The 17544-nt window shown below is 42.1% G+C and overlaps 1 protein-coding gene across 3 annotated transcripts in view; it reads right to left on the bottom strand.

Moving 5' to 3' along the window:
- The window catches only part of AKAP7 (A-kinase anchoring protein 7), a 120645-nt gene extending 106947 nt beyond the window's left edge, over positions 1–13698 (bottom strand). For 2 of the 3 annotated variants that reach the window (XM_075268071.1, XM_075268072.1), the window contains exons 1-4: positions 13464–13698; positions 9375–9524; positions 8269–8396; positions 6393–6529 (exon numbers count right to left, since the gene is read on the bottom strand). In XM_075268071.1, coding sequence (XP_075124172.1) covers positions 6393–6529; positions 8269–8396; positions 9375–9524; positions 13464–13695 — 647 coding nt within the window. In that variant the 5' untranslated portion in view covers positions 13696–13698. Of the gene's footprint in view, positions 1–6392; positions 6530–8268; positions 8397–9374; positions 9525–13038; positions 13163–13463 lie in introns of those variants that run through there. The other variant, XM_075268073.1, reaches the window with a different exon arrangement.
- Between the last annotated feature and the right edge of the window lie 3846 nt (positions 13699–17544).

Genomic DNA, 17544 nt, shown 5'->3' with positions numbered 1-17544 from the left:
ATACAGCTGTGAAGGTATTTTTAAAGGGGTTTGCTTTGTAACTGTGTGTTATGCATAGTTAGTGGGCTGAAAAAAAAAATATCCATTAAGTTCACATTTTATACTTATAAACCCAGACTGATCCAGAGGAGGGTAAATATCACTTTGTTAATGAAATGGACCTAATTCACTATAAAGTGAAAAAAAAAACAAACAACTTAGTGACCTATGCTGGCAACTTGACAAATCCCTGAGAATCAACATTCTGCATAAATATAAATAATATATTCATATTTAAATACACAAATTTATAATATTATATATATATATATTTATATTTTTAGAATTTAATCATAAAGTCATCCAATATGTATTTGTGCTATGCTACTGCTTTTTATACGGTTATATGGTTTTAATTGGTGTCCTCTGATTACTAGAACTAATATATATGCACCTTCTACCCCTGAAATAGCGCTAAGAAGATTGGTGGGTGCTTAGGTGACTGAGCAAGGGAGGCACCCCGACATCAACATCATCAGCCTGTAAAAGCACAGGGATTGTGAAACGGCCTATTGCTCTTTGCTCTGGTACAAGTTTATGCCTGTTTTTATTCACTCATAATAAAGCTTTCAGAGAAGAGTGCAGTCTTCTCATTCTTTGGACATCTTGGTGCTGTATTTAGCATGCCCCGTGCGCAGCTGAAGGAGATACAACATTCCAGATAAGTACCTACTAATTCAGGTATGGAGATGTGAAAGTAGTGCCCGCCATTTCTTTTCTTTACTATATTCATGTGAACTTTACTGCATTGGCGTGAGCACACTCTTGATTGCTTTGTGGAGTTTATGTTATGGAGGTGAATACAAATATTAGTATGGATGTATTATCCACAATGAGTGAGCAAGCTTAATACACAAGCAGAGAAAATGCTGGAACCTTTTTTGTAGTGCAACCCCAAAGACACCTTGCAGGTTCTTAGCATTAACGCACTATCGAAAAAGTTAGCACACCTGGCAGACTGTGAGATACAGCTTTTTTGTACTATTAATTTGTTGAAATCATATGATATTAAAAACAGATTTCCAAGGGGCCTATAAGTATACAAGGAGGCATCACAATATCAGGATAATTCAGGATTTATGGAAGAGTGGAATACATTTCGACTGCAGTGTTCATTGGAATTGATGCGTTTAGTGTTAAGATGAAACAAACATGAATATGAGCATAAAATAACTGAACTATGCAAAGCTAAAGTGAGCTAGGCAAACATTGGTCAGAGATGCAATGCCAAAATTTCTTTAAGAAATTGGAGAAAAAAAATATTTATCTTCTTAAAAAGAGACTTTCCTTAGAGATCAGCATGATTTTGTTTCAGGCCATGTGATAGACTGGAACAGCAACAACAAAAAAAAAGGACGACACGTGTCTCAGATTATTTCGCCACTGAATCTGAATCAGGTGTTTCAGATGACTCGTTCGGGAGACCAGATCATCAGAGAAAAGGGAAAGCACAACTTGAGCAGGAGTGGACCCCTTTAGGAATCAGATTTGGAGTGACTGGGAGAGGCTTCAGCGGTGATAAGGGCCAAAAGAGGAAGCAAGTGTCTTAGCATTGGTCACAATACCACCTGACCCCCACTAAAGTTTATTTTGTGAATCTAACAGCATATATAATTCTGTTTCCCTATTTTTCAAGGGTTTGAATTTTGGATTGGTGAATACATTTAATATGGTGGATTTTGAAATTGATTTGTTTAAGGCCATTAGAAAGTTAAATTTAAAAAAGTCTGATCGCGGTACATCAAAAATGAGAAGGCAGCAGAAAGAAGGGGATTTTTGTTTTGTAGGCCCTTTGGGGTTTATTGCCATCTCGAAAATGACTGATTAGGACCTATTAGGTCTTAATGTACTGATCAGTCATTTGGAGGAAGGTGAGAATGTTGCGCAACAGCCCGATGACACTGTATCCATTCAGGGCTTTAGGGGAGGTATCAGTTCCTCATATTGTCTCCCCCCCCCCCCTTGCCAGCAGGTAGTATCCTCAACATCTAAGGGTCCATTCACATGGAGGAAAATGGTGAGGAATTTGGTGTGGAATTTCAGCGCTGAAAAAAAAGCCTCACATTGACTTCTATTGGTTCCTTTTCTGCTAGCATCTGTTGACCACTAACAAAAGATTGTGACCACTAAAAATTAATAGAAAAAAATATTTCCAAACAAGCAGGAGGACCCTCCATCGTGTGGTATTGTGTAAAGACGTACGTATCTAATCCTCCGGCGTGTGGAAGTGTGTACAGACGTACGTATCTAATCCTTTGGCATGTGTAACTGTATAGATGCACGTATCTAATCCTCCGGTGTGTGGTACTGTGTGCTGACATGCGTATCTAATCATCTGGCATGTAGTACTGTGTGCAGGCACGTGTATCTAACCCTCCCCATGCAGTAGAGCGTATCTAATTCTCCGCCTGTGGTATTGTTTGCAGGGGCACGTATCTAATCCTCCATTGTGTGGTATTGTGTAAAGACATGCGTATCTAATCCTCCGGCGTGTGGAACTGTGCGCAGACGGATGTATCTAATCCTGCGGCATGTGGAACTGTGTACAGAGCTATGTATCTAATCCTGCAGTACGTGATATTATGTAAAGACGTGCATATCTAATCCTGTGGCATGTTAACCTGTGCATAAATGCACGTATCTAATCCTCCGACATGTGGAACTGTGTGTAGTTGGGCGTATCTAATCCTGTGGCGTGTGTAACTGTGTGCATTGGCGCATATCAAATCCTCCGGCATGTGGTATTGTGTGCAGTTGTGCATAGCTAATCCTGTGGCGTGTGGAACTGTGTGCAGATGTGCGTATCTAATCCTCCTGCATGTGGTATTGTGTGCACTGGTGCGTATCTAATCCTCTGGCTTGTGGTACTGTGTGAAGACGTGCGTATCTAATCCTCCAGCGTGTGGTACTGTGTGCAGACGTACTTATCTAATCCTCCGGCCGGCGTGTGGTACTGTGTGAAGACGTGTGTATCTAATCCTCTGGCGTGTGATACTGTGTGCTGACTTGTGTATTTAATCCTCGGGCGTGTGGTACTTTGTGCAGATGCGCAATCTAATCCTCTGGCATGTATAACTGTGTGCAGACGCGTGTATCTAATCCTCTGGCACATGGAACTGCGTGCAGACGCACGTATCTAATCTTCTAGCATGTGTTACTGTGTGCTGACTTGTGTATATAATCCTCCAGCGTGTGGTACTGTGTACAGAAGCGCGTATCTAATCCTCCCACATGTGGTACTGTGTGCTAACATCCGTATCTAATCCTCTGGCATGTGGTACTGTGTGCAGTGGCGCATATCTAATCCTCCGGCGTGTGGTATTGTGTGCAGTGGCGCGTATCCAATCCTCCGGCGTGTGGTATTGTCTGCAGTGGTGCGTATCTAATCCTCTGGCATGTGGTATTGCGTGAAGACGTACGCATCTAATCCTCCGAATTGTGGTACTGTGTGCAGAAGCGCGTATCTAATCCTCTGGCCAGCATGTGGTACTGTGTGAAGATGCGCATATCTAATCCTCTGATGTGTGATACTATGTGCTGACTTGTGTATCTAACCCTCTAGCATGTGGTTCTTTGTGCAGACGCACATATCTAATCCTCTGGCATGTGGAACCACCCCCCGGAAGAAGGCTAGCCGAAACGCGCGTAGGGGATCCTGGTGAGCCGTTTTTTGTTTGGCATAATTACCTGCTATGTTTTAACCCTCACATGTTTGCAACAGCTCTGTATTTACCTTTTAGTCTGGTTTTATTTATACACCATATGTCCATTGATATCACAGATTTCCATACTTTCATATATTCTGTTGCATCAGGTTTTAGTGGATACACTGGTTCCTTTTTCTAGTACTCTATAGCAGATACACCGGCAATTGCTTATAATTGTCCATTGACATCATACACATCACAACTATTTGGTTCAGTTGTGATTATTTCTTTCTATGGGTAAACTGTCGCTTCACTTGTTTTATCAATTTTTTTTATACGTTTACCCATGTATACTTTCATATGCCTACATCATCAGCTCTCCAGTCTGATAGCACTTTTTCCTCCCTTGTATATTTTTTAAATATTGTTGTTTAATAAAGTTTTGTACTTTGATTATATTCTGGTGCCCCAGTCATCTTTTTCTTTGGTTTTTGTTGTTCCTTCATTGTTAGTTTTGGGGCCCACCCTTTACTGAGGACCTGCAGCTTGGGAATTAGCATTTGGTTATCATGTTTTGATTTCCCCTTCCATGTTTGTTTTACATGTGAAACTGTGTGCAGATGCATATATCTAATCTTTCAGCGTGTGGTACTTTGTGCAGACGCGAGTATCTAATACTCTGGCGTGTGATACTGTGTGCTGACCTGTGTATCTATTCCTCCAGCGTGTGGTACTTTGTGCAGACGCATGTATCTAATCCTCTGGCATGTGGAAATGTGTGCAGACGCGTGTATCTAATATTTTGGCATGTGTTACTTTGTGCAAATGTGCGTATCTAATCCTCTGGTGTGTGATACTGTGTGCTGACCTATGTATCTAATCCTCCAGCGTGTGGTACTGTACTGGTACAGCGTGTGTGCAGATGCGCGTATCTAATCCTTCGCCTTGTGGAACTGTGTGCAGATGCGCATATCTAATCCTCTAACATTTGATATTGTGTGCTGACTTGTGTATCTAATCCTCTGATGCATGTATCTCAGCTTGGATATCAGTGTTGGATTGTACATGTGGAGTGACCGTGTGTATGGCAGTTGGAATATGAGTGAAAGACTTGCAGGTTTGTTTTGGCTAATGGGGGGTCAGGGTTTTGGGAAAGATGTATCTCCGGAATGGTACATCCGAGTGAGTTGGGTTCTTGTCTTAAACCTTACTGGACACCTGAAGTATCTGTGTGTCAAATTTGGTGAAGATCGGTCCAGTCGTTTGGTCGCGCATAGAGAACAGACAGACAGACAGAAAGAAATTCACTTTTATAAGATAGATAGATAGGAAAGATTTTTTTTTTTCTTTTCATATTTTTACAAGTTTAAATATGGTTACGTTCACAAAAAAACCCTTTAAAATCACGGGAGAGATTTATCAAGAGTGGTGTTTCCTACATTGGTCTTTGTCTCATGCCCCTATTAAATTAGGCACATCTCCTGCCATCCATGCAGCTGAATCTCAAATCTATGTCAGTTTCTGACATAAATAATAAACTTACCAGCCAAGGGGGTACATCTTCTCCCACGCTCCTTTTTCAGAAAAGTGCCGGGGTGCACAACATTGCAAATTTTGCCACAAAAATCACCCATGTACCAAAACTTGCAACTTTTATCATAAATCTTATGTCAGAAACTGGCGAAAATGTATGATAAATCTGCCTCAACATGGGAAACTGCTGGGGTGGATCGGACATCAAAGCCTGTGGCCCCCTGGTCTAGGGCAGGCTTTGGGCAGTAAATCGCCATTTGGCCATTGTAATTTTTTCCCCCAGATACACGTTCACTGTTGGGATATTTTTATATTTTAATAGTTCTGACATATTGGAGTGCAAGGATACCTAATGTGATTATGTTGTGTATTGTTTATTTATTTTTATATCTGATCTAGAGAAAGGGGGTGATTTGAACTTACATTTTTTGTGGGGGGTTTTATTTATACTCTTAAAAATGTTTATTTTATTTTTAGACCCTCTAGGAACCTTGAACTCTAGGGTGTCTGATAATTCATACTATTCACTACAATACTAATATATTGCAGTGAATAGCAAAATTAATTGCCTTCTATTACAAACTGCCTCTGACAGTGTGTAATAGAAGGGATATAATAACAAGCCTGGGAGCCTTCAATAAACTCCCAGTTGTCACAGCAACCAATCGCTGCCCTCTGATGACGATCTGGAGGGCGTTTATCGATCTTTAGTCACCGTGGTCGCGTTTGACCGTGTCATCTAAAGTGTTAACATCTGCGATTGGTGTAGGAACCAATCGCAGCTGTTAGCTGCAGGTTCTGGCAGTATTATACAGCTGGGATTTGCCGTGTATGGACAGAGCTCAGCTCCTGAGCTGTCTCCATACACCCCATTCACGCATAATGACGGAAATTAATGTAATTATGCGTGAAAGAGTTAAGGAGCTAAATGTGACCAGTTTCTACTATTCTCACTATACTTTAGTCCCACTACCTGATGTTTCTAGAGGCCTTATGCAGATACCATACTCCTTCTCATTACAAATAGGTGCTTTTGTGAAATCTCAAGAAGTCATCTGAAGTCAAGGATGATTTAGAGGCTGCTATGCTTAGTAATCCATGCAATGTTGCCAACAATAACTACTCTCAATACAACCTGCCACGTTCAACCTTGGACTCTACTAACATACTTACAGAGTAACATCTTCTTCGCTGGCTAAATGCATCACAAAGAGTGTGAGATGGAATGACCCCTGTGGAATCATGGCCCCGGAGAGTCTCTCATCTTTTTGTAACACGGAATTCTGAACAGTCTGGATGTCATCAAGAATCTGTTCATTTGGAGAAAAGAATGTTTCTGTGAAATAAATACAACAAAACAACTGCAAAGTAAACCTAGTGGTACATGAATCTGAATTAAAGAGGTTGTCCGGTTATCTCTATATCTATATATCATACTCACTCGGGTCCGATGCTTCAGAGTCTTCCCAGCACGGTCCAGGCTTGCTGCTCCGGTGTCTTCTAGGAGTGAAACTCCTTGCAGGCTGTGACGTCCTGGATACCTTCTACTGAATCTGCTGATTGGCCTCAGCGGTCCCGTGACCACTGAGGTCAATCAGCAGCATCAGGAACTGACGCAGGGACGTCACAAGTAGTGACCTCACGTATCCTGTGCTGAAGCCATTGAATGATCTCAGCAGTCACAAGCGGCAGGGACTTCTGCCAGAAGACAACAATGGACTGGCAGGACTGGACTTTGCTGGGAGGCACCTGGAAAAGGAGTGGAGTGATTTTTTTTTCTTCCTCCCCAGGCCTTTTTCAAAATATTACATTTTTTGCCCATACACCCCTTTAAGAACAATCCATAAATTTAAGAGTAGTGTAGATATTTTCATAGCTCGAATAGATGCACTGAAGGGCACCATAGCCTTGAACCTTTCATTACAAGATTTGGAATGTCTAAAAAATAAGAGCACATAAAGAGAGAAGGAAGTATATTATGACAATCGAATTTAACCTTTCATCAATCCCCTGTAACATAATGGTGGTGAGAACTACAGGCTTATTTCCAGTTTCTCTGTGGTGCCTAAGAAGCCACAGCAGACTTTCAGTGGTTTGTTAAAGGACTTTATTATACAGTTGCTCAAAGGACTTTATTATACAGTTGTTTGATTGCTCATATAAAATACTATAAAATTCTACCTAATTCAGCTTATTATTCCTGTGAGTAAAACACTGACAGACATCCTTTTCGGCGCTGCCTCTGATGTGACAGAAAGAGTCCCATACCTTTGTATAACCACTCAAATGTCGCAGTCACATGGCATCTATGGGGTTAAACAGATGGCACTGGAATTCTCTCTGATTCCAGCCTCTGTAATATACAGCTGATAACCATTGCAGCTAAAGATGCAAGTTTCACATCATTATTTGGATACATGTAGTATATGCACCAGAAAAACTCCTGGAACATTAGTCCCCATTCACATCACACGCATGCCCATTTTTACTTTTTTTTTTTTTTTTTTGTTTAACAGTGAAGGAAAACGCAGCAGAATGTTTCTCGTTTTGTTTTTTTTTTGGGGGGGAGGGGGTTGTTTGTTTGTTTTTTTAACACTGTGGTCTATGGTTGACCTATGGCACTGTATGGTTATATAGGGCATATATCTGAACCTTCCGTCAGAAGTGTTCCTGACGTACATGTCTAATCCAAGGTTAAAAAGTCATATGAAAAGATTGTAACTTAAAAGAAAAAATTCATAACTGATATAAGTCAGCATCCCCATTTTAATTGCATAGAAAAAAGCTTTTGTTTTTGAAAATTGCTGTCTATGGGTGACATATGCAGTAGTATGCCTATAAAGGGGTATATGTCTGAGCCTATCATTTGATGTATGTTTAATGGAAGGTTCAAAAGTAGTATAAAAATTGGCAGTTTCGAATAGCACGCACCCATAGGAATGAATGGAGATTCCATTCATTCCTATGGGTGCGTGCTATTCGAAACTGCCGATTGGAATAGTACTCACTCATCTCTAATCATATTGCAAATGCAATGAAGTAAAATTACCTTTACATTTAAAATGGGCATGGATACAAAGTAATTGACCCTCTTTTGCTTTTTTCTTTTATCACCATCTTCACCAGTTTCTAGCTGCTGCGGCTTCCTTTTCTTTTTCACTTTTTTATTTTGCGTTTCTGTGATAAGAAGAAATTAATATATTATATCCAAAATCATTTCTTAAAGTGTATTGTTAAGGCTCAAAAACAAATTCTGAGATGAAAAAGGAGGGAAATCTACCGCCACTAAAAATGCAAAAATTCAGGCATGTCTTTTCAGAGAGCTAAAGTGACTTGCCAAAAAGCTCAAGTTGTCTCTCATCTGTTCAAAAAACATCCTCCCAGAGGCTTTGTGGCTTGTCAATAACTACTTTGGCAAATTTTAATCTCGATTTTTTTATCATTACTTTCAACAGTGGTTTCCTCCTCGGTTGTCTTCCATTAAGACAACTTTGGCAAAGACCGGGACAGACCTGCCACTGATATACCTTGGCATAGGAGTTTACCTCTAAATTCTTTGGAAGTTGTTCTGAACTCTTTGGTTACCATTTGTATTATCCATCTTTTCAATTTGTCATCAATTTTCCTCTTGTAGCCATGTCCAGGGAAGTTGGCTACAGTCCCGTACACCTTTGAATACTATGTAGTAACAGGAACCTCAAGCTCTTTGGAGATGGTCTTATATTCTTTACCTTTCACATGTTGGTCTCTCTTTCTTTGGTCCAGGTTGAGTGTTGTACACAGAAGACAAGTGTCAAGATGCTGGTTGATGCTTATTACAGGACACACCTTAGTTTAACATGTCCCTACGGTCAAACTACTTTCAATATTTTTTAGGGGCACCATCATTTTGTTCAAGGCCAGCTTCATTAGTTTATTTGAAAGGATACCAACAAATCTATCCACGTGTGTACCCATAGGTTTGGTTTTGCCAAATAACTAATGCAAATATTTTAAATGCTAAGGGTTTATTCATGTTACTTTTAGGCTACATGTCAGATATAGACGCTGGGATCTGATTGATATGAATATATGAGAGACCCTTTCCCTCTATGATGTCTATATTCCCTGCTAGAGTATATTATTTATTTGTTCAACATTACACAACACACTTACTTTCAATCACGGGGCTAATGTCGGCATTTGCAAAAGGCAGCTCTGTTAGCAAAATATTGACTTGGTCTGGCTTTTTTTTATGGGAAGTTGTTTTCTTTTGCTTGATTTTCCTTTTTCTCTTTTGCTGATTTCTCTGCATTTCTTCATTTTCTGAGGAAACAAACAACTGCATCATATTTTTGCAGTTAATTTCATTCTTTACAATATTCACAATTCAGAGCAAATCTACGGCAAAAATGTTCTACAATTGAGCTCTGCCTTATGAGACAGATATACTTTCATCAAAGGCAACTACTGATGAACTGTTAGTTTTGATAAAAGAGTTGTCCAGAGAGTTGACATTAGTTTATGTAATCCGGAAGACTCTTGATGAGTTCTCGCCTGGTTTTCACCCCACTAGCTGTGTGTTTATAGCTTACCTATACTGATGCAAAAGACCAATGAAAATACTATTGTGTGAAAGAAGCCTTCAGATTTATTTCCATGTAACCTAAAACAACTAGATGAGTTCCTCGGGGAAGATCCCTATGCTAAGAAGTGTCCACTATAGCTTTAGTGTATTGGAGATACTGAAAGGGGTTGACTGGCTTAGTAAGGGCTTGTTCACATCTGCGCCCAGTCTCCGTTCATGCAGGTTTCCGTTTCCTGCACAAAACTGATCAGGAGAGGGAAACCTGCAGGACTCTTTCAAACCCATTCATTTGAATGGGTTTGAAAGATGTCCGGCCGTGAGCACCGGTGAGCGTTTTATGCTCTCTGCCGCGAAACCATTTTTTTAAAATCAGACACAGAGTCGGACATGCAGGACTCTGTGTCCGGTTTTGTGCTCACGGCCGAACCCGGTCTGACAGCTTTCCGTCTTCTGCATGGAGAAGATGGAAAGCTGAGAACAGACTCCGGGCGCTAGTGTGAACCTAGCGTAACCCATTTTCTAACAGCATGTTATGGAAGATGATCATAAAAGAGGGTGCAGGGTAATAGGGTGCTGCTACAAATGGCTCTCCCTCCAGAAAACTAGGCACATCTGTGTGTTACATTGGCAGGACAATAATTTCAGGTGATGACATTTGCTGAGCAGTTGTCACAAAAGATAAGGTCATACTCCCTATACCTGTTCTTATCATTGGCTGATGTGGGCTGAAAACTCGCTAAATGAGCATCATGTTACGCAATCTCTTCCCTTTATTCTTCAACAGACCTGGGAGCAGGGTTATAGCTATAGTGGATGCCCTGGTAGCAGTTACTACAGGGCTATGGACCAAAGGTCCCTCTGCCACAAGAGAAAAAAAAAATTATTATTTATATATATATATATATATATATATATATATATATATATATATTTTAAATGGTACGAGATAGGTAGAGGCCCTATTACAGATTTTTAATGGAGGCCCAGGAACATCAAGTTACGTCTCTGCTCTCGAAACTGAGGGTGGACCCCTGACTGGCACTTCAGTGGGCCGTACTGTACAAACTAATTAATATTTTTTAACCCCTTCCCGACATGCGCCGTAATAGTACGGCGCGTGTCGGGTCTGTAACTATGGCGACCGCCCGGGAGCCGGGCGGCCGCCATAGCCGCCGGGTGTCTACTGCTTTAAGCAGTAGACAACCGGCTCTAATGCCTCCGATCGGTCCCCGGACCGATCGGAGGCATTAACCCCTCCGGCGCTGCTGTCAAAGGCGCCGGAGGCGCCATTTTCCCAGCGGCGCATGGGCGCTGCCATTTTGGCAGGGATCGCCAGCTCCTGGAGCATGCTCCAGGGCCGATGTCACGTTGCCATGACAGCCGGGAGCCTTGTTAAAGGCTCCCAGCCGGTCTGCAAATTCTCTGTTTTGCAGGCTGGTGTATACAGCCTGCAAAAGAGATGATGATTTTTTGCAATGCATTGCAATGCATTAGCATTGTAATGCATTGCATTAGTGATCAGACCCCCTGGGGTTCAACACCCCTAGGGGGTCTAATAAATGCAAAAAATAAAAAATAAAAAAAAAAGTAAAAAAAAATATAAAAAAATATAAAAAGTATTAAAAGTTCAAATCACCCCCCTTTCCCTAGAACAAATATAAAAGTAGTTAAAAACTGTGAAACATATACATGTTAGGTATCCCCGCGTCCGAAATCGCCCGCTCTACAAATCTATAAAAATATTTTTCCTGTTCGGTAAACGCCGTAGCAGGAAAAATAGTCAAAAGTGCCAAACCGCCGTTTTTTCACTGTTTTAATTCTGATAAAAATTTGAATAAAAAGTGATCAAAGCAATAACATTTCCCGAAAATGGTAGAACTAAAAAGTACACCCGGCCCCGCAAAAAAGACGCCCTATGCATCCCCGTACACCTATGTATAAAAAAGTTACGGCCGTCGGAATATGGCGACTTTTAGAAAAAAAAATTTTTAACACCGTTTTGGAATTTTTTTTAGGGGTCAAAATGTAAATAAAACCATATAAATTTGGTATCCCTGGAACCGTACCGAAACACAGAATATAGGGGACATGTCATTTTGGCTGCACAGTGAACGCCGTAAAACCAAAGCCTGTAAGAAAGTCGCAGAAATGCATTTTTTCTTCAAATCCACCCCATTCTGAATTTTTTTCCTGCTTCCCAGTACATTATATAGAATAATTAATGGTGGCATCATGAAGAAAAAATTGTCCCGCAAAAATTAAGACCTCATATGACTCTGGGAGCAGAGAAATAAAAAAGTTATGGGGTTTAGAAGGAGGGGAGTCAAAAACGAAAATCAAAAAATGCCATCCTTGGGAAGGGGTTAAATAAAAAAAAAAAAAAGTAGCGGCAGGCACACTGTTTCCACTCAGGCAACACAATGGATACAAGAAATCAAAATGTGACAAATTTCTTGCCACTACATATCACAGTCATGACAACTTGCAAGTCACAATTTGTCTGCAACACAGACTGTGCGACATGTCACAGCCAAAATCGCTGTGTAGCTGTAGAGACTGAACAGTAGCTTTTTTGACAGCAAGACACAGACTGTGCTTACTTAAAGAGGACCTTTCAGGTCCTCAGCCACCTGCGATTTTATACACAGCTAGAAAGCCTACAGTGTGCTGAATTCAACGCACTATGGGCTTTCTCATTATGTGCCCCTGGTGAAGAGCTATCGATGCCGTTACTGATGGCTCTTCACTGTCAGAAGGGCGTTAGTGACAGTCTAGCTGGGAACGCCCCTCCTGACAGTACTGTGTGTAGCGCTATACTGTGAGGGGACATTCCTTACCGCCCACCCACCTCTTGGCTGGGTGGTAAGGAATGCCCCCTCTGACAGTACAGCGCTATGAACAGTACTGTCAGGAGGCGCATTCCTCACGGCCTAGTTAGACTGTCAGGAACGCACTTGTGACAGTGAAGAGCCATCAGTAACGGCATCAATAGCTCTTCTCCCAGCACGCTGTAGGCTTTCTAGCAGTATATAAAACCGCATGTGCTAGGGGCATGAAAGGTCCTCTTTAAGTAAGCACAGGCTGTGTTCTTGTTGTCCATAATGCTGCTGTTCACAGTCCTTACAGCTACACAGCAAGTTTGGCTGTGAAACGTCTTTCCGTCTTTAAAGAGGTTGTTCAGGCTACAATATTTTTTAATTAGGCCGGTGGAAGATAAAAAAAATAAATAAAAAAAAAACAAAACATTCTCACCTGTCCCCTGTGTCCTCCCTGCGAAATGTGGTCTATTGCAGTGTGGTCCTGCGGCTCAGCTGTCTTCTTGCAGTGGAATTCCTTGCCGGCTGTGACGTCCCGTGTCCCCTCCTTATGCCGCTGTTTGGCTTCAGTGGCCACGTGTGTGCGGGGAGGACTTCTGTCAATATGCAACTACTGAACTTTAACCTCCCGTAGTCTAATTAAAAAATAAAATTTTAGCTTGGACAACCCCTTTAATACCATCAATAATAACACACCTCGATAAGTTAGTTAGCTTATAAGACTTACTCAGGTTTATTATGGCTTTATTGCTTTACATCTATATATCACTTAGTACAGAGCAATACACGGTGGTATTACTGTAAGAGGTCATGTGACAGAATACACACTATATATTACATGGCGGGCAGCAGTACTCGCACCTGCTTGTGCTCGCCTTGCTGTCACCTCAGCTTCTCCTACCCTCTCCGAGCCTTGTTCAGCTGGCAGGGGCAGGGCAGATAAATGGGCACATTCCATGAAAGGAGGAACCCGAAAAGTCACTCTGTAGTGGAGTGTGAACCCTCTGATGACGTCACTGCAGCCCCGACGCCAAGCGGTACGAAGAGCAATGTTTACATAGCAGTAGAGTACAGCTCGGCCCGATGTCCACATGGTAAACAACTACGGTGTAGCTACAGGGTCAAACCTCGAAGCGCGAAGCAGCTGAATGCTTTATTGCAGTGCGGCAGCTTGTCTACTACCTCAGGCCTGTGTGTAGCTCAGGGAACGATACAGGGGGCGGCATACAGCGAGACTGCGGGACTGATATACCGGCAGGTATTGGAAGCCCTAGTAACTCTGGCTCTGGAGGTTGCATCTTCTTACATTACTTGCTGGTTTCTCGTTCTCTCTATTTTAACTTGTCACTAAAGGAGTTGTCCAAGATATGGCTTATTTTGGCACCGGGAAAAAAATCTTACTAATTAGGAAGCATTTTTTGTAAAAACAGCTTAAAAAAAAAAAGCCAGGCTGTTTTCCCCTCCAGTAAAGTGAATGAGCTGAGAAAACCGTGTCGCATCTGCGCGTTTTTTTGCAAAAGAAAAAAAAGTCGCTTATTTTTTTCAAAAAAAGTGTGCAGAAAAAAACGCACAATTTTCGCCTCCCATTCACTTCTATTGCTTTCTTCAGACAGAAAACGCTTGAAGAAAGGTCATGTCGCTTCTTTTTCTCTGCTAGCAGAAAAATCTGATAGCAGAAAAAAAAAAAAAAGTTAGTCTACATAGACATGCTAGTTCACACTGGGGCAAAGAGGCTGATTTTGACAGCGGATTTCGCTTCAAATTCTGCCCCTTTACAATAGTGATCTATGTAGACTGCTAGCTTTTTTTTTTTTTTCTGCTAGCAGAGAATAAGAAGCGACATGACCTTTCTTCAAGTGTTTTCCGCCTGAAGAAAGCAATAGAAGTGAATGGGAGGCATAAACTGCACGTTTTTGGTTTTTTTTAAAAAGCGACTTTTTTTTGCAAAAAAAACGCGCAGACGCGACGCGTTTTTTCAGCCCATTCACTTTACAGGAGGGAAAACAGCCTGGCTTTTTTAAAGCTGTTTTTACAACAAAAAAAAAAACTCCAAAAAGAGCTTGGCAAGGTCCAAAAAAAAGCTTCCTAATTAGGAAGCTTTTTTTTCCGGTACCAAAATAAGCCACACGTTATTTACGTGTGAACTAACCCCAACAATGTATGGAGGAGGATTATGACGTGCATTCCACTGTCAAACTCCTCCTCCATGTCCCCGTGTGAACTAGCCCAAAGAGGGACAAAATATGCGGCACGTGGCAAACTTAGCCCCGCCCACTTATGTTGACTCTGCCCATTCTCATTCATTTTTCATGTGTCCCCACACAGTATAATCCTACTACAGTCGCCTGCAAATTATATTTCGCCCCCATCTCTGCCCCCAGTTTCATGTCCGCCCATTTCTGACCACAGTTTCATGTCCCCCCATCTCTGCCCCCAGTTTCATGTCCCCCCATGTCTGACCACATTTTCATGCCGTTCTTTCCCTCCTTCATCTGCCCCAGTGTCATACTGTTCTCCCCTTCATCTGCCCCAATGTCATGCCATTCTCCCCCCCCCCTTCATCTGCCCCCAGTTTCATGGGTCCCCATTATGTTCCCCTCAATGTTTAACACAAACACTTATATTCACCCTCCAACACTCCCCCGCAGCTCTCTCTGCTCTCACTCCACTCACATAGTTGTAGGCCAGATATAACGTCATCACATCATGCCTACACATGCAGAAGCCGGAGCGCAGTGGTAAGGCAGGAGCTGAGCTGTGACAGCTCCTGCTTTTTACTCGCTTATGTGTTCAACTCAGCGGCGTCCTCTGAATGCCGATGAGTTGAAACTGGGACATTCCTCCCGCCAACCAGGGCTGCGGGACAGGACACCAGATTCATGAGTGTCCCGCGACAATCAGGGCAGTTGGGAGGTAAGATTTTGTGGAAAAAGGCTAGGGAAGATAAAAAAAAATTAAAAAACAAAAAAAAATAGCACGCTGTCTAGTCCAGTGGCACTCTGGCACTTTTTCCAGCGGAAGTCTTTGCCTCAAGTGACCATTAGGGCCAAAGAGAACCAGTGACATCCGTGTCCTTTCCTGAGGCTACTGATAGATCTTGGGAGCAACAAACCCGGACAAGAGTGGAGACAGCGAGCGCCAGGGACAAGAGAGTATGTGTTTTTTTCTTACCTCCCCTGGCCTCCTTGTGGAAAACGGTATATCCTAGACCAGGGGTAGGCAACCTTTTTTGTTCGGCGTGCCGATTTAAATTAAAAAAATCAAAGATGAGGTCCTCGGAGTGCCGGGCAATAATTGTAAAGCTGACGACACCTACACTAAAGTCATATAGCACAAACCACAACATAGGGGTGCTGTCATACTGCGCTCCCAGCCACATGCACTTACCACTATTTGCCTGGATACACATGTTCTTTTCCTTTAGAAGCAATGTAAGTACGTGCGTAACCCACAATTAGTGGTAATGTATGTGACTGGGAGCAGAGTAAGGTCATACCTGTGGCAGTGGACACTAGCAGTGGACACTAGCTGTTGGACACCGACGGTAGTGTGAACGCTCCCTAAGTGAAACGCAGACTAATTTCAGTCACTTTTAGTTCCTGGCGGTGCAGTAACAGCAAAACCCCAGCCAGGAATTAATGGGTGTCACACTTTCAACAAAGGAACTGGATTTGGCTTTAATTGCATCTAGTTACAGTGTCACCACCCAATAGAATCACACAAAGGCTGAGGCCCCACATTACAAAAATGCAGCTTTTTTTATTGCAGATTTAGCTGCGTTTTTTTTTCCGTCAAAACCAAGAATGGCTAGAAAAGGAACGGGAAATATATAGGAAGCTTCTTATAGGTCTCCCTCCTGCTCAATCTACTCCTGGCTTCAGCTAAAAAAAAACCCAGCAAAATCTGCAACGAAAAAAAGCTGTTTCTGCAACGTGGGGCTTTAGCCTAAGGCCCCCACGTTGTTGGAACAAAGCTTTATTTGTTACATATTTTGCTGTGTTTTTCTGAGCCTAAGCCAGGAGTGGATTGAGCAGAAAGGAAACGTATAAGAAGCTTCCTATATATTTCCCATTCCTTCTGTAGCCATTTTTAGCTTTCGTTGAAATAAACCGCATCAAAATCTGCAACAAAAATGCTGCGTTTCTGCAACGTGGGGCCTCAGCTTATGCCTCCTGCATACAAGTGGCACGCATGTGGTTTTCACTGATCTATATGTTAAAATGAATTGACAGGGCTGCAAATGCAGACAGATATAGGGGATGTATAGGACAGATATAGGGTATGTATAGGACACATATAGGACCTGCTCAATAGTTTTCAGCTCTTCAATTTGGGCCAGATACACAGCCACAAAAAGAATGGCTGTATATATGGGTCAATTGAAATATATAGGTCTGTACTTTATCCGCAGTTGTAGATAAAGAGTCTGGTCATGTGCATTGCAGGTTAACAACTCAATGTGCCTCATATTAATAGCAGTTAACCCCATCATGTCCCTCACATTAACCCCCTGTGTGCTTTATATAAGGGGCATTGATATGTGAGACATATGGAGGTAATAAGTGAATATCTTCATTATATAGGTCCTTCATTAGTACCCCATATGTCTCACACATCAGTAACCCTTATGTGAGCCACACAGGGGTTAATGTGAGGGACATGATGGGGTTAACTGCTATTAATGTGAGGCACATGGAGTTACTAAAACTAAAGTAATAACCCCAAATGCCTGACATTAATGAGAATAGTTAGTAACACACGTACCTGGTGTTGTGTTTACTTTCACTTTGCTTCCTCTCCTATTCAGGGCTGCAGACGGCAGGAGCTCCTCACGTGTAACAGCAGGTCCAGGGAGCCCTTATCCTGTGCAGTGAGAGGCTCACCTCTGATTGGTGGGCAGTGAGAAAAGGGGGCGTGTCCTACACAGCAGCTCTACCAGAGC

This window comes from Leptodactylus fuscus, chromosome 3, assembly GCF_031893055.1.
Source record: "Leptodactylus fuscus isolate aLepFus1 chromosome 3, aLepFus1.hap2, whole genome shotgun sequence".
Classification (NCBI taxonomy): domain Eukaryota; kingdom Metazoa; phylum Chordata; class Amphibia; order Anura; family Leptodactylidae; genus Leptodactylus; species Leptodactylus fuscus.
Note: the sequence above shows the minus strand (reverse complement) of the source record. Positions and strands in the feature narration are given on the sequence as shown.